This window comes from Mesoplodon mirus (genome assembly GCF_964341445.2).
Source record: "Mesoplodon mirus genome assembly, chromosome: 19".
NCBI lineage: Eukaryota > Metazoa > Chordata > Mammalia > Artiodactyla > Ziphiidae > Mesoplodon > Mesoplodon mirus.
Genome location: NC_138995.1, coordinates 3,569,912 through 3,592,481, shown reverse-complemented (window position 1 = coordinate 3,592,481; position 22,570 = coordinate 3,569,912). Strand labels below are relative to the sequence as shown.

At 56.2% G+C, this 22,570-nt stretch overlaps 1 protein-coding gene across 1 annotated transcript in view; it reads right to left on the bottom strand.

Annotated features, from left to right (window-relative positions):
• Positions 1 to 8,039: 8,039 nt before the first annotated feature.
• The window catches only part of LOC309794361 (uncharacterized protein C16orf74 homolog), a gene marked incomplete at its 5' end in the record, with an annotated part of 30,920 nt that continues 16,389 nt past the window's right edge, over positions 8,040 to 22,570 (bottom strand). Inside the window, 2 exons of the mRNA XM_082605771.1 lie at positions 8,040 to 9,134; positions 12,066 to 12,178. Of these exons, the coding sequence (XP_082461897.1) occupies positions 9,076 to 9,134; positions 12,066 to 12,178 (172 nt within the window). The 3' untranslated portion in view covers positions 8,040 to 9,075. The remainder of the gene's footprint in view (positions 9,135 to 12,065; positions 12,179 to 22,570) is intronic.

Genomic DNA, 22,570 nt, shown 5'->3' with positions numbered 1-22,570 from the left:
TCGCAAAAATTTTTGTAAAAGAGCAAAGGAAAAAAGCTGGCTGGAAAGCGGAGATTCAGAGAGGCCTCAGCAGAATGAGCAGGAGAGCTAGCAGAGCCCGGTACCTTGGTGTCCTCATGGGTAAGATGGGGACAGTGCCGCTGCTTACCTTGCAGGGCTGCTGGGAGAACAAGACAAGGGGGGTGCAGCTTTACACACTGCAAAATGGTGGCGTCCTGGAGTCTCAAACTTGAGCAGACACCAAGGTCCTTAGGGGGCTTCTTAAAGCAGCACAAATCACAATAGCCAGCAGGTAGAAATACCAAATGTCCATCAGCTGAGGGTTGGATAAACAACATGTGGCCCATACTTATTACGGGATATTATTCGGCCATAGACAGGAATGAAACACTGGTGCATGCTACAATGCGGAGGACCCTTGAAAACATTATACTACATGAAAGAGGCCAGACACAAAAACCATATATGATTCCATTTATATGAACTGTGCAGAAGAGGTAAATCCATAGAGACAGGAACTAGATTAGTGGTTACCAGGGTTGAGGGAGAGGGGGATGGAGTTTCTTTTGAGGTTGATAGAAATGTTCTGGAATTAGACAGTGGTGGTGGTTGTTCAACTCTAAACATACTAAAAACTACTGAACTGTAAACTTTGAAAGGGTGAATTTTACAATATGTGAATTATTCCTCAAGAAAACTGTGATTTAAATGCCCCTCCCTAAGCTCCAGACCCAGCCTTTCCGACTCAGTAATCACACACTTTACACGCTCCCCAGGAAGTTCTTATAATCGGAACACTGGGAAGGGAAATGATTTGTCCCAATCCAGTCCAGCTCTGAGCCGCTCCCAGGATCCAGAGAGGACTCCTGAGAGCCCATCCTCAGGCCTGGCCTCTGAAAGTCGGGGAAAGAGAGAGGGAAACAGACAAGAGGAAAAGTCAAGCGGGAGGGAGGATGGGGCGCTACTTTAGACGGGGTGGTCAGGGCCCTTGCACCATTATCTCCTGTTGTGAACAGTGCCTCCCCAGGAAGCTAGATGACCCCTGTGGTAAGGAATTAAGCGCTGGGGACAAAATAAATCGGGATAAAGGGGCACATCTCCTGGGCAGAATTCCAGATGGTGTAGATAAAGCTCATCACTCCTGAAGTGTGGGCCGCCCATGGCCACTTCCTTCCAAAGAGAACAGGATGGAAACAGGGAAAAACAGAGAAACTGGACCAACAGGCCCTCAGCCAAGTGATCAAGATCAACATCAGGGCTTCCCTGGTGGCGCAGTGGTTGAGAGTCCGCCTGCCGATGCAGGGGACGCGGGTTCGTGCCCCGGTCCGGGAAGATCCCACATGTCGCGGAGCGGCTAGGCCCGTGAGCCATGGCCGCTGAGCCTGCACGTCCAGAGCCTGTGCTCCGCAACGGGAGAGGCCACGACAGTGAGAGGCCCGCATACCGCAAACAAACAAACAAAAAAAGATCAACATCAGCCATGCTAAGCCTTGGTGACATGTGCAGCCTTGATGGGATGGAGGAGAGCGCATTACCCCTGGGGCGTCCTCCCTAAACCTACAACCCCCGTCTAATCATGAGAAAAACGTCAGACAAATCTTAATAGAGGGACAGTCTGCAGAACACCTGGCCAGTCCTCTTCAACGTCAAAGTCATCAGAGACAGAGTCTGAAAAACTGTCCCAGCCCAGAGGAGTCTAAGGACACTGGACAACTAAATGTCTTAGGGGATCCTGGAGCAAAAGAAGGACATTGGGGGAAAACAGGAAAGATGAATAAAGTATGGACCTTAGTTAATAATAATGTATCAAAATTCGTTCATTAATTGTGACAAATGTACCAGAGTAACGTAAGAATAAGGATTAAGGACAGGTGAGGCGGGGTGGGCAACAGTATATGGGAACCCTCTGAACTATCTTTGTAACTTTTCTGTAAATCTAAAGCTATTCTTGGGAATCCCCTGGCTGTCCAGTGGTTAGGACTCCAAGCTTTCACTGACGAGGGCCCGGGTTCAATCCCTGGTCAGGGAACTAGGGTCATGCAAGCTACAGGGCACGGCCAAAATAAAATAAAATAAAATAAAGCTATTCTTTTTTTTTTTTTTTTTTTTTTTTTAATAAAGCTGTTCTTAAAAAATAAGTAGGGACTTCCCTGGTGGCGCAGTGGTTAAGAATCCGCCTGCCAATGCAGGGGACATGGGTTCGAGCCCTGGTCCGGGAAGATCCCACATGCTGCGGAGCAACTAAGCCCGTGCGCCACAACTACTGAGCCAGCGCTCTAGAGCCTGTGAGCCACAACTACTGAGCCCGAGTGCCACAACTACTGAAGCCCGCACGCCTAGAGCCTGTGCTCCACAACATGAGAAGCTGCAGCAATGAGAAGCCCGCGCACCGCAACAAGGAGTAGCCCCCACTCGCTGCAACGAGAGAAAGCCCGCGCACAGCAGCGAAGACCCAATGCAGCCAAACAATTAATTAATTAATTAATTAAAAATAAGTGTTTTTTTTTTTTTTTTTTTTTAAAAGCCTCCCGGGCTTCCCTGGTGGTGCAGTGGTTGAGAGTCCGCCTGCCGATGCAGGGGACACGGGTTCGTGCCCCGGTCCAGGAAGATCCCACATGCCACGGAGCGGCTGTGCTTGTGAGCCATGGCCGCTGAGCCTGCGTGTCCGGAGCCTGTGCTCCGCAACGGGAAAGGCCACAACAGTGAGAGGCCCGCGTACCGAAAAAAAAAAAAAAAGCCTCCCTGGGACTTCCTTGGTGGCGCAGTGGTTAAGAATCCACCTGCCAATGCAGGGGACATGGGTTCGAGCCCTGGTCTGGGAAGATCCCACATGCCGCGAAGCGACTAAGCCCATGCGCCACAACTACTGAGCCCGCGCTGTAGAGCCCGTGCTCCATAGCAAGAGAAGCCACCGCAATGAGAAGCCTGCGCACCGCAACGAAGAGAAGCCCCCGCTCACTGCAACTAGAGAAAGCCCATGCTCAGCAACACAGGCCCAACGCAGCCATAAATAAATTAATTAAACAACATAAAATAAAATTTAAAAGTCTCCCCTCCAGGTTCCCCCGGGGCACCTAACCGAGTGTCCCCCTCAGGGTCGTCAGCACCACAATACCTTTTGGTCACATTAGAATTTAGGCCACAGGACGGTGCTCCCCAAATGAGTCAGCAACCCGGACTTCTGATTTTAAAGCAGTGGATTCTTCTGAAATGCTGGAAATGTCCCGTAGCTGTCCGATCCAGGACAGTGGCCACTAGCCCCACGTGGCAACTGAGCACTCTCCGGGGACTGGCGTCCTCTGAAGGGGCGGGGCCCCTGTGTCAGACACGGGGCTGGTTGCCCACCAATGCACCCCGATGATCGTGGGGTTGAGCACATTGGGAAGGGCCCGTGGTCCCCCTGCACAGAGCATCTGCATTCAGTCCCAGGTCGGTCTACCTCAGAGGTCTGAACCTCTGCCATGGGGGAGCGATTTTCTTACAGCGAGGAGACAGTGGTCCAGAAAAACAATTAATTACAGCGAAGAATCGAGGAGGTGGGCGAGACCTTCCAGGGACTCTCGGCCCTGCCTGTGCAGGAGAATCTGCCTGATCCCCAGCCACACCTGGACCGAGGGCATTGGAACCTCTGGGTGGGGCTCAGGCCTTGGCCGCGGCTGGGAGGCCAGCCACTCTCCTGTGGTCTCCAGGGGACTTTAGGGGAAGCAGTGACTTGCCACTGGTGGTACCTCCCATCTAAAGAGGGGGCTAGGGCTTCCCTGGTGGCGCAGTGGTTGAGTCTGCCTGCCGATGCAGGAGACACAGGTTCGTGCCCCGGTCCGGGAAGATCCCACATGCCACGGAGCGGCTGGGCCCGTGAGCCATGGCCGCTGAGCCTGCGCGTCCAGAGCCTGTGCTCCGCAGCGGGAGAGGCCACAACAGTGAGAGGCCCACGTACCGCAAAAAAATAAATAAAAAATAAATAAATAAAGAGGGGGCTAGAATTACAGTCACAGCAGCAAAAGGGAAACGCAGAATGGAAAACACCTCCTCCAGAAAGTCTCCCTTCCTGGCCCCAGCTGAAAGGTGCAATGTGGTGGTACCTACCGAGCAGGCCCCTGATCATAGCACAAGATGCTTCCCTACCTGGGTCCCCACCAGAGAGTACGGCTCCTCCTGGGACGTGGACACTGCCTGCCCCTCTGAGGTCTCCGAGGCAAGGTGACAGCATGAGCCCCGCAGGCCTGACCTCACCTGCTGTTTCTGGCCATCGGCGGCTCCCATTGGTGGGGGCCCAGCCACTTCAACGGGTACCCGTTCCAGCCTTCATCTCCTAGAGCCCTTGAGCCCTTGAGAGGTGAGCCGGGGCTGACACAGGTGAATCCTCAGTTGCGTCTGACACAGCCGTGTAGACAGCGGGGGCTCCTGCACGCAGCGGCAGTGTTGTTTCTTCTCAAGACAGCCCTCAAGGTGTCCTTCTCTCTGCTGAGTGCGGTGACAAGTGAAGCAGGAGAGACAAGCGGCAGCCAGTTCTCCAGGGCTGCTGTGTAAGCTGCTACCAGAACCTGGACCAGATCCCGCACCCAATGGCAGGCTGTGAGAGGGATGCAGGTCGGGGAGTGACATGCGCTGATTTGCAGTTTAGAAAGAGAACTCTGGGGGATGGAGTGGGGGTGGGACTCGGTCTGGCAGCAGGAGACTCACCTGGAGGCTGGGAGCAGACGTGTAGCAGAGCTGTGACACCTAGGGCACAGCCATGGGGATCTAGAGGAGGGACGGTCTGAAACCAGAGCCCATGGACTGTCTGCCAGTGTCCAGAAAAGCCAGGTCCGGGGACGCCTCCGGACCCCACCCAGGTGGCCACAGGTCTTTCCCAGCTACCTGTGGCTCCATACAACCTGGCAGTGTCCCCCACCGCCAGCCCCACCCCTGGGCCTGCGAGTCCCTCCCTGCCGCTCCCCGGCCACCAGGGTCTGGCGGGGGAGCCATCCTGCCAGTCGCACGGTGCACATCTCAGCCGAGCCAGGGGCTCTCAAATGCCTCCGACATGGTGCGAATACACCCTTGTGTCTTTTTGCCATCTGCCGCTGTCATTAAAAAATTACATTTCCATCTGTTTTCACACTTTTCTCCCCTCCCAGCTTCCCTTCCCGGAGGCACGTAGCGCGAATCCCACACCCAGGACCCGAACGTTCCCTCACCTCTTGGAACCTGGGAGCTTCTCCACGACGCACCGGGGTTAGGGGTAACGGCCTTTGTGGGTGACCAGAGCTGTTAATTCCTCTTAGGTCACCACTGACCGTGACCTCTGCCCCCCCCGCCCACTCCTCCACACACACTTTGAGGGGAGCCACTTACAAAAGCTTTTTTGTTGGTCGTTTTCATCTGTATGCGTGGCTTTGGCATTAAAAATACGTGAAAAATAAACTGCAGACATTAGTAACTGTTCCCCCAGAATGTATTTCAGGAAGAACAGACTAGAGAAATAAGGATCAGGGAGCCATGTTTTGAGTTCAAAACAAGTTGTCATTCAAGACCAGCCCCAAAGAGACAGCCACCCCCAGCTATATAGCATCCCCGACCTTTCATGAAGGGTCAAGTCCACGTAGAACCCAACAATCCCACAAGGTCGTTACCACAAACTACTCCCTGGTGGACCTTCTCAAGTACAGCTTTGCAAGCGTCAGCACAGTCACTAACGTTCTAGAGGGCTTTTTAGAGCCTGTGCCAGGCATTATTCTAGGTTGTGTACACGTGGTCATCCATTGCATCTTCCCAAGAACCTAGTTCCTACCCTCCTTTGAAGACTGGGGAAAACTGAAGCTCAGAGAGGCAGAGAAACTTGCTCCAGGTCACCCAGCCAAGAAATGGAGCACGGGGATGGACCCCAAGAAGCAGGAGCCAGTTCGGGGCAAGGAGCAGGTTGCTGCTGCTGGCCCCCCGGGGCTCAGATCCTTCGGAACCCGGGGCAGCTAGGAAGCCTGGTTCTCACAGTGTGCCCCCGGGCCAGCAGCGCTGCCGCCCTGCGCGCTGGTTAGAGATGCACAGCAGCAGGCCCCACCTCAGACCTCCCCAGACGGGATCTGGATTTGAACCAGCTCCCCACTGAGAAGCACTGGTTGCCTCACGGCCCCCACAAGGGACAAGGAAGGTGGGGAATCTACCTGCTAACTCCCATCCACAGTGGGTGAGGGGTACTGCCAGGCGGCCCTGAGAGCCTGCACCCCAACTGCTCCTGCCCTGAAGGAAGCCCTTGGAAAGAAAGGTGGGGGTGCAGCAGCAGAATCCTGTCACATAAAGGGGGGGCACTGCCCCTGCAGATGTGGTCCCAGGTGCCCTGCTCTTGCCACCCACCCCACATTCACACCTCAATCTCCCAGACTCCTCACGTCCCCGTGGAATTGTGCCCATTCCTCAGATGAGCCAATGGAGGCCCAGGGAGGTTGGTGACCTGCGTGATTGTGACTCCCATTTACTGACTGTCTTCTCTGTGCCAGGGACCATGTGGGGTTTTACGTAGATAATTTTCCTTAATCCACATGTGCACCCCACATGGGAGGTCCTGTTACCCTCACTTTTACAGGTGAAGAAAAGGTTCAGAGAGGTTAAACGGCTTCCCAAGGCCACACAGCACCATGCGGCTCTGGCTGACACCCTTGCTCGCACCCCTAATCTTTCTCACAGCCCCTAAGAGGGATGCTGGGGCTGCAGTGGGGTACCCTGCCCCCCGATGTCATGCCCTCCCTGGGCTAGAGCTTGCACGGAGCAGGCCCCCTACACTTCGCCCCTCCCTCATGGGGAGACAGCTTGCTTGAAGGCAGAGCCTCAGGGGCAGTGAGTAGCGTCACGGGGTTTCCTGCAGCCTGGGGTGCAGATGTCACCAGTAAGCGTCCCCCTCACTCAGCCGGCACCGTTCTGGGGTGCGTACCCCGGGCTGGCTTCACCAGGGCCTCCAGATTCAAGAGGCCCAGAGCCCAGGACTGGTGTGGGTGCCTTGGACCTCAATACCTTTCTTTCTCCAGGAGACCAAGGGGACTCTCCTGGGCCCTGCAGGAAAGCCAAACCAGCACCCCAGGGCTGCACAGCCTCTGGCCGGCCCCTCCACCTCCTCTCCAGCTCACAGCCCTCTTCCCATTGCCGTGGGCACTAGAAGCCTGGGATGAAGTGGCGATGAGCCAGGGCAGGCTGCTGAGTGGGCTGGAGGCCTGTGAGTGGTGCCCCGGAGGTGCGTGGGCTCCTCCAGCTGTGGATGGAGCCGGCCCTCAGGGCGAGCGCCCAGCCCTGAGACCCAGCATCCCCTGGGTTCCGGAGGGAAAAGGACGGGGACAAAGTGTCAGCGTCACATCCAAGCAGATATGAGGGGCACTGGGAATCCAGTCGGAAAGGGATGCCTTGCCTGGACAATCAACAAGAAATATGTGCTGGGAGGCAGCTCTGTGGGGATGGTAAGAGAACAGGGTCGGGGCCTCCCTAGGGGCACAGTGGTTAGGAACCCGCCTGCCAATGCGGGGGATACGGGTTCCAGCCCTGGGCTGGAAGGATCCCACATGCCGCGGAGCAACTAAGCCCGTGCGCCACAACTACTGAGCCTGCGCCCTAGAGCCCGTGCACCACAACTACTGAGCCCACGCGCCACAGCTACTGAATGAAGCCCGCAAGCCAAAACTACTGAGCCCACGCGCCACAACTAGGGAGCCTGCACTCTAGAGCCCGTGCTCCACAACTACTGAGCCTGTGTTCCACAACTACTGCCTGTGCTCCACAACTACTGAGCCCATGCTCCACACTACTGAGCCTGTGCTCTAGAGCCTGCAAGCCACAGCTACTGAGCCCATGTACCACAACTATGGAGCCTGCACTCTAGAGACCGTGAGCCACAACTACTGAGCCCATGCTCTACAACTACTGAGCCTGTGCTCTAGAGACCACGAGCCACAACTACTGAAGCCCACGTGCCTAGAGCCCGTGCTCCGCAACAAGAGAAGCCACCGCAATGAGAAGCCTGTGCACCACAACGAAGAGTAGCCCCTACTCGCCACAACTAGAGAAAGCCTGTGTGCAGCAATGAAGACCCAAACGCAGCCAAAAATAAATAAATAAATAAATTTATATTAAAAAAGAAGAGTATGGGGTCTGGGTTCAAATTCTTACTATCTGATGGCCTTGGGCGAGGGATCTCAGTCTCTAAGTTCCTCAAGTGCCCCATCTGTAAAATGGGGATAATAACAGTGTCTACACCGGGAGACTGGATTATTATTCCCAGCCCGTCTCTCACTCCCTTTGATAGACACGTCCATCCCTTCCTGTGCCATGGGACCGCCCAGCTCATCCATGTGGGGTTTGGCCGTGTGACTTGCTTGGCCCACACGCCGAAGCTGAGAACGCTCTCGCACGGCCTGGCTTGTGCTCTGTGCGTCTGTCACAAGAATGCACTCCGGTAGCTGCTGGCCACAGAATGAGGAGGCACAGGACACTCTGCAAATCAAGGGGCCAAGACCCTCCAAAGACCGATCACCAGCCGGACCAGCCCCTCCATGATAAGCGATTCTCTGAATCCTACCTGTGTACCCGGGTGTGCACCACCACCTCTGCCCGCCCAAGAAGCAGGGTCCACTGCTCGTTACACGGGATCTTTACTTATAGTGCAAAAAAGAAATTATAAATCACTTTTTGGACTGTTTCAATGTCTGTAAGACAACTTGTAAAAAATGAAGCCAGCCCTTTGCAAGAAGTCCTTGTATGTGCGGACCTCCTGGGTACCCGTCTGCATGGCCCAGGCCTCTGGGAGTCTGTCTAGAAGAAAGCCTCTCCCTGGTACCCTGATGGCCGTCACTGTGCCCCGGGGTCGGCAAGAATATGTAGGCATCAGAGGTCCGGTCCACTCAACGGGGCCTGGGAAGTGTTGTTCTGGATGAGGGCAGGGCCGATTCCTCGCTCCTCTCGCCACACCTCTGCTGGTCCAGTGCCGGAATCGCTCTGTCTTCCCTGCCAGCATTCTCAGCACATCTGTCCCAGGCACCCTGGGACACGCCAAGCGGAGGGCAGCCAGGGCAGGATCCAGTGCAGGCAACTCCCCGACCCACGCGTGCCTCCTCCTCAGGCCTCAGGGTCTGCTTCTCCATCCTCCGGGCACGACCCCGTCTCCTCCAGCCAGACTAGGAGACAGAGGGGGGTGTCAACATCTGGATGGACCCCCCCCACCACCACAGCCAGGCCCCTTTCCCTGGGAGCGCCATGGCCGGTGCCTCTGGGCGCCTTGCTTTGTACCAACGCCCCAGCTCCCTGCGCATACGGCACTGGTGTCAGCTGCTTCTGAGAGGGGACCCCAGTGATGCTGGGTCTCACCTGGGTCCCACAGGATTTCCCACCCATCCTCTGCCCACACCGAGCTCCCCCAGATCTCCGGCTGAGGTCCCTGGGATTGTACCCCTGGTCCCATCCTTGGCTTGGCCTCTTCTGAGTGCCTGCCTGGAGATGCCTTCAGGCCCGAGGCTGGGCGGGAGGTCCCCGCTTCTAGATGGGGAGTTGAGACCCAGAGAGGGGGAGACCTTCCCCCAGGTAGCAGGGTAGTCTGGGCAGGGCAGGGTTCTCTCCAGTCCCTCGCTGTGGGGGGAGCCCCAGGTATCTGATCACCACTTGGAGCCCACAGCCCTGGAGGAAGTACTGCCCTAAATATCGCTGGTGAGAAGACCAAGGACACAGGCCACATGTGGGCTGTGAAGTCAGGCCCTTGACTTTCCTTGTCACGAATGCTCACGGCCTCTCTGAGGCACAGCTGTTCTCTGTGAGACAGGGGAGCCGAGGCCTCGTTCCCAAAATCACACGCTAATGCGTGGCAGAGCCGGGATCCAAATTCAGGGTTTTGTGACTCCAAGGCCTGTGCCCTTTCTCCTACACCTCCCTCTAAATGGGGAAAAGCAGAGGGTCAGGCCTGAGCTCTGCCACCGGACAGGACAGGAGGGGCCCCCTGTGCTGGTCCCTCGGCACTAATACACCCTGGGACTCCGTGGGCTCTCGGGGCCTCTGGGCTCTCACCCCGCGGACCCTGAGGAGTAACCATGAGTCTCCCCGGCACTCACACTGGCCCTGGGAGCAGGGAAGGTGGCTATGATCCCATCTTACAGATGACAACACTGAGGCACTGAGAGAGAAGGGAGCGTAATGGCAGAGCCAAGGACCAGGGTCTCGGCTGCCCACACTCAGCTCTCCTCTCACCCTGCTGTGTGCCCTTGGGTGAGTCGCTGTCCCTCTCTGAACCTCAGTTTCCCCAGCTATAAACTAGAGATAAGGGCGGTACTCACAGCCCATAGGGTTGGAGCGAGAATTAAATAAGATCTGTGGAAAGCATTTAGCCCAGTGCCGGGCACTTGAAAAGCTGACACAGGACTGTGACCCATGGCTATCACTACTGTGCATGGCCCAGCTCCAGTACCCACCCGGGGCCTGGCCCGAGCCCGAGGGCTCCTCCAGCTCATTCCCCCTGGTGGGCAAGCTGACATCCAAACTGAGAACTTCTGGAAAAGCCTCCCCAAGTCCCCCACTGACTCCCACCAGTCCCACATCAGCCTTGAAGGCCCATGTCCTCTGCAGGAGCCAGGCAGGGCTTGCGTCATGACGGTTGACTGGCTGAATGACGGTAGCCACTGAGACGGCGTCTGGCCTGGCATCCAGAGCGCAAGCTCCAGATCTCACGGCCTGGGCCTGAATCCCACCTCCGCCAGGTACCAGCTGTACGGCGAACATCTCAAACTCTCTGAACATCAGCTTACCCATCCACAGAATGGGGATGATGAAAACGGGACCTAACTCAGAGTTACTATGAGACCTCAAGGAAAAATCATCATAATCAGTAAGTCCCCTACAGATGAACCTTCACGTTGCAAACTTTCAAAGATGCAAACGTGCGTTTGCACGTCCAATCACGTATGTTCGTTCACGTGTCTGGCGTACACGGCCACGTGTGTGCATCGTCTACAAGTGGTTGTGTGTTTGTGTACTTTACTGTACAGAACTGTATAGAGTACAGCAGTACAGTATCTTTATTTCAAGCCCAGGATGTCCGGAAGCAAGCGTAAAAGCAGCGGTGATGTAGCTGGTACAGTACTACCCAGACATCACTGGACCGTTTTTTCAAGAGAGTAGATAGACTTGAATCCAGCAAGAAACCAGAGCCTGTGCCGTCGCCATCAGGCACGAGTGAAACTGCAGCCTGCCCTCCGTGTCCTATTGCGGACGATGCTTGCCAGCCCCTGGATGCCAGCTGTTGTGCTCTACTATGGTACTTTTCAAGGGACTGTACTGTAAGATTAAAAACGGTGTCTTTATTTTTTGTGTTTGTTTTTTATGTATTATTTGTGAAAGGTATTATAAACCTATTACAGCACGGTACTATCTAGCCAACTGTGTTAGTTGGGCACCTAGGCTAACTCTGCCGGACTTAAGGATGCGCTCCCGGAATGGAACCCGTTCGTGTGCAGGGGACTTACTGGATTATTCACAACAGCAGCCTCAGCACCAAGCACAGGTCTGGCTCAATAAATCTGTTCACGAAAAATGTCCCACTGGCTCCAAGAGTGTCCAGAAAGGGGCCGGGGGTGGGGGGGGACACAGCAGTTTGGGCGGCTCCCTCTCACCCTCTCTCTGGGAACGGTCCCATCCCTTCTCTCCTCCCTGCAGTGAGCTGCCACGGAAAGCGCGGAGATCAGCCACAGCCTGGGCACGGGGGAGTCTCCAAGCCTGTCCTGTCCAGCTGAACCGCGGCGGCTGGCAAGACGGAGGCCCAGTTCCCCAGCTGCGGGGGAGGGGAAGGCGCCTCCATCCATCACCTCCGTGGGCCCGCCCAGCCCCATCCATCACTTGCCCGGCTGCCGGCGGGGGCTGTCTGGCTAATTACTTAACGTGCCACATCTTGCTGAGGCTGGTGCCACGGCGAGGGGCCCACGGTGGAGTGTACGCAGGGCCGAGTGTACGTTCTTAATAAACTGGGGGTGGGGGCGGACCCACAGCCCGGAAGGGGGGCCCTGTGAGCCGTGCCCAGCCAGGCCCCCCACACCCCCTGGCTCAGCGTGGTGGCAGGGTGGCCTCACCTGCCCTCCGGGAGTCCCTCGGCAGGATCACGCCCGTGGGGGTCGGCGGGGTGACGATGATGTGGGGCAAATCCAGGTGCTTGTCGCTCAGGACGGGGGCCTCGTCATGGCTGCTGCTGACACACATTTTTAAGCCTGAGAGGGCAGGCCGTGGAACACACACGTACACACACGACAGAGAGACAAGCATCAGTGGCTGCCGGGGACTACCCACCACCCCTGCCGGCCACCTTTCTCCAGCACTGCGTGTCCCCACGCCACACGTGAGGAAACGGAGCCTTAGGATGGCGAAATGACCCGTCCGACCCTGCACAACCTGGCGAGGGCGTGAGTTTGCTTTGCTTTGTTCACTAATGTGACCCGGGTGTGTGACACACAGTAGGTATTCAAAACACGGCTCTGAATGGATGAAACCAACCGGGCTTGAACTGGAACCCAGGCCTGTCCGAATCATAGCCGTGTGTGAAGTGACCTCTCGCACAAATTATTTTCTGAGAGCGTTTGTGTGAGATCAGTGTTCTTTCTTCCTTAAGAGTGACTGAACTCACCGGAGAAACTGTCTGGGCCTGGAATTTTCTTTGGGCAATTGGGTTTCTTTCATAGAGATGGGGCTATTCAGATTTTCTGTTTCCTCTTGCGTCTGTTTGGCTACGTTGCATTAACCAAGGAATCTGTCCATTTCTTCTACGTTGTTGAATTCCTTGTCTTATCTCTCCCATAAACTCTGTACCGGTAATCCAGCCCAGCCCCGTTTTCATCTCCAGCTGACATAAAAGTTCTCTCGCCAAACCGAGAGAACTCATTCTCATTCTCCCCGCCTGAGTCAAGGCCGTCACCACGTGCTGGAAACCAGAGCCTCAGCCACACTTCTCCTGTGCTCCTTGCCCTCCAACCCTCCGGCCAGTTTAATCAACCACCAAGCCCGCCGATTCCACTGCCTTAATACCTGGGACATCCTTCCTCTCCCCCTCTCACACCCCTAGCTAGCCTCTCCGCCCCCTGGCTTACCCCTCAGCAGCCCACCCTCCAAACAGCAGCCAGAAACGGCAAACCTAATCATACCTCGTAGCTGCTCAGAATTCTCACTAGCTCTTGGCAACTAGCCACAGGCAGCATTTTTCCAAAAGTGTGTCCCCTGCAACACTGGCCTCCTCAGACTCCCTCGGGAAGGGGGTTCCATGATCAAATGAGTTTGCGAATGCCATCTACTCTGTCCTCTTGAGAGTCCCATGCATGTTAGAGAATTAAAGGCTCTGAGAAGTCCTGCACTAAGGAAGCTGCTTTCATTGTGCTTCACCCCGGGCTTCCTGAACTTAAATAACCTTGATGTCTGCTTTTGGAGGGACACCTGTTACCATCTCACAAGACCGTGAGTCATGAAATACATTTTGGGAAATGCTGATCATAAATTAGAGTCAGCCTCTTAGCCCAGCCTTCAGCCTTCACAGTCTGGCCCAAACTCGTTTTGAAGCTTCATTCCCCGCCACCTGCCCACAGTCCCCCAAATGCCCTGGGCTCCCCAGCCCTTTCGTGCCTTTGCACAGGTCGCCCCTCCTGCCTGGAGTGCTCCTCGTTGCTTTGGCAGGGTGGTGACCTCCTACGGATCCTGCAAAAGCCAGCACAGTAGGCTCTTCTGTGGGGGAAGATGTCCTGGGTATCTGACCCCGCTCCTTCAGTCTGAGGTCTTCCAGAGCTCATCTCACCGTATGGAAACGACTAGTTCTGTCTCCCTTTACTGTGCGCGTCTGGAGGACAGCCTCTACTCACTCAGCCCCGTGTCCCTTGAAGCTAGCATTCTACCTGGGACAGAGAAAGTAGCGGTGCTTTCAATTTTAAATAAAAAACAACTTCAGGCACTGCTGAATTGGGTAGCCACATCTTTGTCTCTATGTCCCATCACTTTGTTTTATTTTTTTCCCCCCAAACAGCCCCAGGCTGGATTGCATCAGCTCAACAATCAACTGGATTGTTGGCTAGCTGAGCCCCTGGCCAACATCAGGAGCCGACCAGTGGGGTGGCCTTCCCTGACCCCCACTGGGGACAGTGCTCCTAAATGACCACTGTAGGGTTGGGGTGGTGGTTCTCAAGTATGTCCCCAACAGGTGGAGTCTAATTCCCCTCCTCTCCAGCACGGGATGGACTGAGGATGAATTCTAATGCCTAGAAAAAGAGGGAAGGGATGGCGTGTGACTTCCAGGACAGGTCATAGAAGACACTGCACTTCCTTTGTGCTCTCGCTCTGGGGAAGCCAGCCACCACGTTGTAAGGATGCTCAAGCAGCCTGAGGAGAAGCCCAGGTGGTGAGCCAACAGCCGTGGGAGGGAGCCACCTACGAAGTGAGTCCGCCAGCCCAGGCAAGCCTGCAGATGAGACCACAGGCCCAGCCGACAGCTTGACTGTAACCTCGCAAGACCCTCTGTGACGGAACCTCCCAGCTAAATCATCCCTGAATTCCCAACCCCCAGAAACTGTGAGATAATAAATATTTAAGCCACTAAGTTTGGGGGTGATTTGTTACGCAGCAGTAGATAACTGATACAGTCAGCACAGCTTGCCTGTCCTTGAAACCCCATTCCTGTTTCCCCGCTAGGGAGCCCTTGTGGCCCCCTGAATCTAACAGGCTGGTTAGTTTTGTAGAAAGAGGCCACGTCCCCTGCATCAGACTACAAGCCCCTCAGGAGTACCCACCAAGGCCGCTGCCAACCTCCTTTAAAGCCTTAGTATGCTGTTTCTTCCTGCCATCTTACAGCTAGTGCACAGGCAGGGGCAGGATCTGAACCCATACCCGAGTCTGTCTGACTCCAAAAGCTTCTGCTTCTTGTAACCACGATCCTATAACAGAGCCAGGAAACTATCTGAAAGGTGCCTGAGAGTAAATATGTTTTACTTTGGGGGCTATGCAGTCTCTGTTGCAACTTCTCAGCTCTGCCACTGAGGGCAAACACAGCCACAGACAATATGTAAATGAGTGGGTGGGGCTGTGTGCCAATAAAACTTTATTTACTAAAATAGGAGGAGCAGCCAGCTTTGGCCCAAGGGCTGTGGTTTGCCACTGCCAGCTCTATAACATCCAGGGGTCGGGGAATTTGGATCAGGGACATGCCTGACGTCCTAACAGGCAACAAAGGAACCTCAAAGGCCCAAGGCTCGTTAATGCCAAAACCAAAACCCAAATCCCAAACCTGGCTGCTGCTGGAAAGTGACAGGTGGTGGGCGTGAGGAAATGAACGGAATGAATGAATGGGAAGTACTTGCCCAGTGAGCTGGGGCCAAGAGGGTGCTCGGTCCCTGCTAGCTTCCTCTAGAGTCATCCATAAAGTGCGACTCAGGGAGCACCGGCCACAAAAGCAAGGTCTGATTATTATCTGCAACCGAAGGGAGTCTCCCCGCTCAGTCTCCAAGGCCCCTTCCTCAGCAAATATTCCAAAGTTCTAAAATAAAAGGCTAATGGAGAAAAATCACACTCCTCCCAGGGCCAGCATTTGCATTTTAACACGTTCTGGGAGCTCGGGTGACAAAGCCCACATTCTTAATCAGGAAGCATCAGGTCGCTCGGTGGGCCCTGGAGAGATGCTGGAGGCTGAGAGGAGAGAGGGGAGGAGAGAGGGGAGGGGAGGGGGAAGGGAGAGGAAGGGAGAGGGGAGGGAAGGGAGGGGAAGGGAGGGGGAGGGGAAGGGGAGGAGGAGAGTGAGAGGAGGAGATGGGGGAGGAGAGAGGAAGGAGGGAGAAGGAGGGAGGAGAGGGCGGGAAAGGACGGGGCCGGGACTCCAGCCCCTCTCAACCCCCCAGGCCCCCCAGCCTCAGAGCAGTGGTGGCTGAGCACGAGGGCGCAGCTCTCAGGAGATAAAGCCGACTTTAGGGATTAAAAACAAAAGCCAGCCCTGCCCCAGACAAGAAGCTCATTTGTGCTAAAGCCAGAATGGTTATTTGTTAATTATGTGCTGGTCTCAGGCCAGTGAGAGCCCATTTCCTGAGGGGAAGGGCTTGGCTGGGATCCCAGGGGGCGGGGCCCCAGGAGGGAGGAAGCAAGGCCCCAGAGCTGCTGAAGAGTTTGGGGATGCGATGGGGAGCTTGCGCAGGAAGCCTTCCGGGCTGGCAGCTGTCACCCGCCTCAACCAGGCCCTGCTCTGGGGCCCACGCCTTCTCAGTTGTGGAAACGGAACAAGCTGGGCCAGACCTCTCTGGCCTCCTGGCACCCACTTTCCCAAGGGGGAAACGCGGAGGCTGTGATGGGAGGCCAGGCAGACTGCCTCCGAAACCTGGTTCGGCCCTTGCCCTTGCCCCGCTCCAGGGCAGTGGTTTTCCATCTTGGCTGCCTACTGCAGCCACCTGGAAAGTTTAAAAAATATCCTGGGGGGGGGGCGGGGAAGACCCTACCCCCAGGGGGCCAGATTTCACCGTGCTACACAGGCCACCAGGACTTTAAAAAGTTCCTGGGTGACTCTGACAGCAGGGCTGGGACCCCCCGAGCTAGGGCACCTGGGAACACACGGCTTTCCTCTCCGAGCCTCAGTATCCACGGCGGGAAAAATGGAGCTCTGATACCAATCTTGTAGGAACGAAATACAAGGTATGGGGCGTGGGGCTGCCCAGTGAGGGAGAAGTGGCCTGGGGTCAAACACTGGGGGGGGTGAGCACTGCTGCCGCCTCCCACAGAGACAAGCCACCCCTTCTTAAGCACCCCCCACCCCGTGCCAGGCTCTGGGCGGAGTCCACAGTAATCCTCACACCATCCGTCGCATTGCACGCTAGGGTCCTGGCCATTCTCCAGCGAGAAAACCAAGGCTTGGAGAAGGAAGGTAACGTGTCTGAGGACACGCAGAGGCCAGGTGGCTCCCAGGCCTGAGCACCCACCTCACTCCTTCCGGTATCAGCCACCACATCTCATCCTTCAGAAGCCCTGAGCCAGGCCTATCCTCTGTTCAGGATGCCCCAGGCACGGGGGAAACCGCACCATTCCTGGCCCCCGAGCCACCCAGAGGCCGCCAAGAGCAGGCATCGTGGCTTAAGGGCGCCCTCTGCTGGCTCTTTTTTAAATGGCGCTCGATCAGCACCCCGGTGCCAGCTCGCAGACCCTGCCTGGGACCACGTCCCTGGGACCATATCCACTCTTCCCCAAGGCACCACCACACAGTGGCCCTGCCGGACCCACAGTGCAGTGGGAGGCCAGAACGTACACCTGGGTTCCTCTACTGGCGGGGCTCCACGTCTGGGCCTCTTTTCCTCACATGCAAAAATGGGGGCACTTCATATTCCCCACCTCCAGGGGGCGCTGAGAAGATTAAAAGCCACACTGAAGCCTTCACTCCAGCCGAGGGGTCTGACTGTTACATGCATTTTGCAGGTGAGGAAACCACAGAACCCGCCTTGCAGTGCACACTCAATAAACACAAGCTGTTATTATTAACATGATATTCTAACCTTAGCACTTATTCACTGATTCAGCCAATTCTGAGCAACACCCGCCCTCTGCATGCAGGTCAGGGGCCTTGTCTCATCCCTGCAGTCACACAGCTGTTTGTGGAGTGACTCTGAAAAGATATTCCTGGTTCCAACTTAACACTCACACGAGACCCTTTCTCCTCATTGGGTTGGAAGGGCCACGGGCTCGGGAAGGAGGAAAAACCGAATCTGAGTCTCAGTCCTCCTGCTTCCCTCCTGTGACTTCCCCGAGCCCGGCCTGCTCACCTGCAGGGTGAGGGGATGCTTCCTTTCCCCTGCAGTGCACGGATAAAGCCCGCAGCACAGAGCCAGGCCCAGGGGAGATGCTCAGTCCACAGGCGCCTACTGTGCACCTACTGTGTGCTGGGCATTGTTCCAGGTGCTGGGGACAAAGCAGAGAACAAGAGTCTCGGCAGATGCTTCTCTGCTTCTCCCGTCACACACTGACTTCCTCTGCCTCTTGCTTCAGGCCCCAGCAGCAAACTAGGACCCCGAAGAGTTCAGAGGAGGCTGGAAAAAATAACGAGGGTCCCTTCTGATCCAAGCCATTGTCGGGAGGGGCCCACATGGGTGATCTATGACAACAGGGCTCCCAGGAGGCCGGGGTCTGTGTGAGCATTTTGCAGGGATTCATTATTTGGTCCTTCCAACGAGGCCCATCTTCCAGAGGGACACCCTGGGGCACAGAGAACTCACAGGGGATTTGACACACAGCCTGTCCTCCTGGGGGCCAGGAAGCAAAGAAACACGTTGCAGAGCCTGGGTCAGTGATAGGAGGAAGCAGCAGATGATGGCAGGGAGCAGGACTGGGGGAGATGGCGGGAGTCAGAAAAGGCTTCCCAGAGGGGGCCGACCCGAGAGCAGCCGCAGAGATGGCAGGGAGGGCTCTCGGGTCGGCAGCAGCACGCACAAAGGCCCTGGGGCCAGGCGGAGACCAGGGGCTGGCACTAATTCCTCAGAGATGACCGGGTGTCTGGATTTAGTGCAGGTCTTTCAAAAAAAACAAATGGACAAATGCCTCCGAGGGTTCCAGATGCACTTAATCTTTTTCTTCTTTTTTTAAAAAATTCCAATTAAGGGGAAAGCCTTGCATTATTACGAATGAGGCCAGGGCGGACGGGGGTTTTACCTTTTCTCGGCAGCCCGGGCCCAACGGAGATGGCAGTGGATGTTTTAAATCTCTTTTTAATTAAGGGAAAAGCCCCAGCTTGCGTCAGGGATGAGCTACTGAAGAGAGAAGCTGGGAGGAGGAGCCAGAGGAAGAAGCTTCGCCACCGCCAAGTGGGAAGCGTGTTCACCTCCCTGACTGGGCAGCAACCACCTCCCTGCCTCTGCTGGACTCCTCAGTCCCTCCCTCCCCACCAGCCCTGCCCTGTCCTGGTGGGCGGGGCTTTCTCCTCCTCACACCAGCCCCTTGGGAAGGCTTATCGGGGTCTCGGCCTGCAGGGTGAGGGCTCAGATGGCGGGGCCAGCCCGGCTCCATCACGTCTCCACTGTGTGATGGGCAAGCAGCCCCGCCCCTGGCCCTCAGTCTTCTGGCCTCTAAAATGGACTCAAGAGTAGGCCTGCCCTCAGAGGATGATGGAGAACTGAAGGCAAAGAAAATCCGCAAAGCCCTTGACGCCTGCCTGGGCCGTGGGAAATGCGTGATGTGTGTAGCTCTGGGTCCTCAGCCTCGGCACTGCTGACGTCTGGGGCCAGGTTATTCTTTGTGATGGGGCCGTCCTGTGCTTTGAAGGGGGCTGAGCAGCATCCTGGCCTCCAGATGCTGTAGCTCCCGCATTTGTGACAACAAAAAGTGTCTCTAGACATTGCCAAGTGTCCCCTGGGGGCAGGGTTGTCAGATAAGATTCAGGACAAATAATTTTTAGTATAAGTATGTCCCATGCTACATGTGGGACAGACGGACGTATCCCAGACAATTAGTCCTCGTTTATCTGAATTCAAATGTAACTGGGCATCCCATTTTATGTTTTTTTCCCTCCTAAATCTGGCAACTCTACCTGGTGGGGGGCAAGATACCCCAGAGCTGAGAACCACCGTCAGAGCTGTTACTAACTGAGACGGTATTTGAGTATTTCAGAGCGGGTGCCCGGGAGCAGGTGGTTTCCTTTGTCCCGAGTGGCTCCACTGCACATCTGCGTGGCTGGAGCCACAGGAAGCAGCTTGAGGATGGCCTGAGCCAGAGGACTGGCCTCCCCAGTTTGCCCTTCACCAGCTGTGCGGGCTGAGCAAGCTTCTTAACTTCTCTGAGCCTGTGTTTCCTCAGCTGCAAAGAGGCTGCAAGTGGTTGGCCCCTTGGTGGAATAAAGATTTGAACTTTCGCCCTAGATACTAACCCATAACCTGCAGGGCTCTCGTAAGGACATGTGACATCAGGCAGAAGGTGTCTGGGGCAGCCTGGCTAACAGCAGGGGGACAATCGTTATTAATGCTATTAATAGATATTACTGCTATTAATAGGATATCGCGGTTCTTACTGTGCAAATAGGCAAGGAGATTCCAGTTAGTCCCAGAGGAAGGAGGTGACTGGCGTTATCCAGAGCAAACCGGGGAGCACCTGGGGGAGTCTGGGCCCCGAGGATAGGGACGTGTCCGCCAGCTGTGGGCAGCTGAGGCCTGAGAGGGGTGCAGATGGGCAGCCAGACAGCAGAGACCTCCAAAGACTGGGAGGCGACAACGGCTGCCTCTGAGCAGGAGGCTGGGACAGGGGTGATAGGAGGCTGACTTATTGCTACATATTCTTTTGCACATTTTACATTCTGTGCCAGGCAGATGTTTTACACATTCAAAAAATAAAATAATTTAAAAGAGAAATAAAACATCTTCTGAGGAGGGGTGGACATAGAGAGATTTAGCAGGTGGAATGGGGAAAAGGGGGTGGTGGGGCATTCCTGCTGCAGGAGAGGTCTGATCAAGTTGAGGAGGTGAGACAGTACAAAATGCAGTGGGGCCTCCCTGGTGGCGCAGTGGTTGAGAGTCCGCCTGCCGATGCAGGGGACACGGGTTCAAGCCCTGGTCCGGGAAGATCCCACATGCCGCAGAGCGGCTAGGCCCGTGAGCCATGGCCGCTGAGCCTGAGCATCCGGAGCCTGTGCTCCGCAACGGGAGAGGCCACAACGGTGAGAGGCCCGCGTACCGCAAAAAAAAAAAAAAAAATGCAGTGAAAGGGCCGGGGGAGAATTCGGAGCACAGGCCTGGAGAGGCAGAAAGGGGGATGGGAACGCCACCAGGAACACTCCTTCCCCCTTGAATCACTGAGGAGCGTGGCCCAGAGTGTGGTCGCAGGCACCCAGGAAGCTGGGAGTCAACCTCACAGACTCCTGGGCCATGGGGTCGAGCCGGTCTCCCCAGGCCAGGGACACAGGCACCTGGAAGAGACTCAGGTCCATCTGACTCCTGCTCTCACCTCACTGCCCAGCCACCCAGCTCTTTTTCACCTCTTCACTTGGAGACAGCCATGATTACTGTTTTCTTGTGTCTCCTTCCAGAATATTCTATGTATATACGTGCAAATATGTTCACAGGCATATGCTTCTTCTTTTGCCAATACAGGTGGTGACAACAGAGCCACTGTTTTGCACCTTGTTCTTTTCACTTCACTGAAAGTGTTGGAAATGGCTGTCTATCCATTCAGACAGAGCTGCTGGTCCTTTTTCTCAGCTGTAGAGTATTCCCCTGCACGGCTCACCCTTCTGACCCACCGGTGGGAAGCCCACGGCTGGGCCCTCAGAGTGTGTCTCACGGAGCTGAGGCTGGCTGTGGCGGGTGGCTGTGACAGGGGGCTCTGGCTTAAAGGACAGGTGTCCTCAGCGCCAGGCCCTTCCTGTCCCACAGTGCCTGGTCTGAGCCTTCGGCCCATGTAGATGCTGGGCTGTGCGGCCCAGACCCACCCCACAGGGCCAGGCTAGTCCCCAGCGGCCTGGATGCTGCCCACAGCTGGCTCACAGTTCAGCCCCTCCCAGGGCCTACCCTCAGCCCAGGTAAGCTGTTCACCCAGATGGATGGAGCTGGGGTGAGGCAAGCGAGGCGCTTAGGGCGCACAGCTTAAGGAGGCCCCTGCTCTCAGGGCCAGCCCTCCCCAGCAGGTGGCCAGGTAAAAGGCCTGTCCCCCTCCATCCAGGACAGCTCTGCAGGTCCACTCAGCTCCCAAACTCCCATGGGACGGGCGGAAGCCCAGCCCCGCCCTCAGCCGGCCTGGCTGCCCACGGTGGGCGTTGATGCCAAAAGCGCTCCCCAGGCCGCAGGTCTGTCCTGCCACCTGGGACAGACCGAGGACAGCTGTCCGTTTATGTGCTGGACTCCCGGGCAAGTCAGTGACCTCTCAGGGTGGACACCAGGATCACGTACTCTTGCTTTGGCCATGGAAGGTCTGGCCCACTGTCATAAATAAAATTTCAAAGCCATTCCAAAACGGAAGAAAGTGTATGGGCACATCTTAGCACGTCTGTGTGCACACCGCACCCCTGGCCCCATTCCCAGCTCCTGGCACGCCTCTTCCCCTCCAGCAGCAGCCCTGACCCGGGTGGGGTCTAACTCTGCCTGTTTTAGAGTTAAAAACAAAAAGCACTGATTCAGGGAGTGCTTGAAGACCCTCAGCCAGGTCACACAAGACCTGGACCTGTTGACCTGTCTCTGAGCTTCACACCCACCTGTCTCGGGCCCCGCGCAGCCCGTGAGGCAGAAGCATTAGGATGGGCGGGGGGGAGAGGGATGGCCAGAGGTGGACGTGGGGCAGCTCCGTCCTGGCCCAGGATCACGTCTACACCCCAACCGTGAGGCTGAGGAACCACGGCCCAGGAGGCAGAGAGGAATTCCACAGGCCCGGGCCAGCCGCATGGCAGCAGCTGATAGCCGGGGAACACGGCCCTCGCCTGGGAGTCCTGAGCAGCGCAAGGTCCCTGCCCACTGAGAACAGCAGAGCCAGGCAGCGGGCCCAGCACCGCCCCCCCTCCTCCGTGTCCCGTCCCCTGCTTCCTGCCCTCCCGGGAGGCTCGTGCTCCGTCCTGCCTTCATTCCACAAACACCTTCGCAGCACCTCGCCCAGGCCAGGCCCAGAGGAA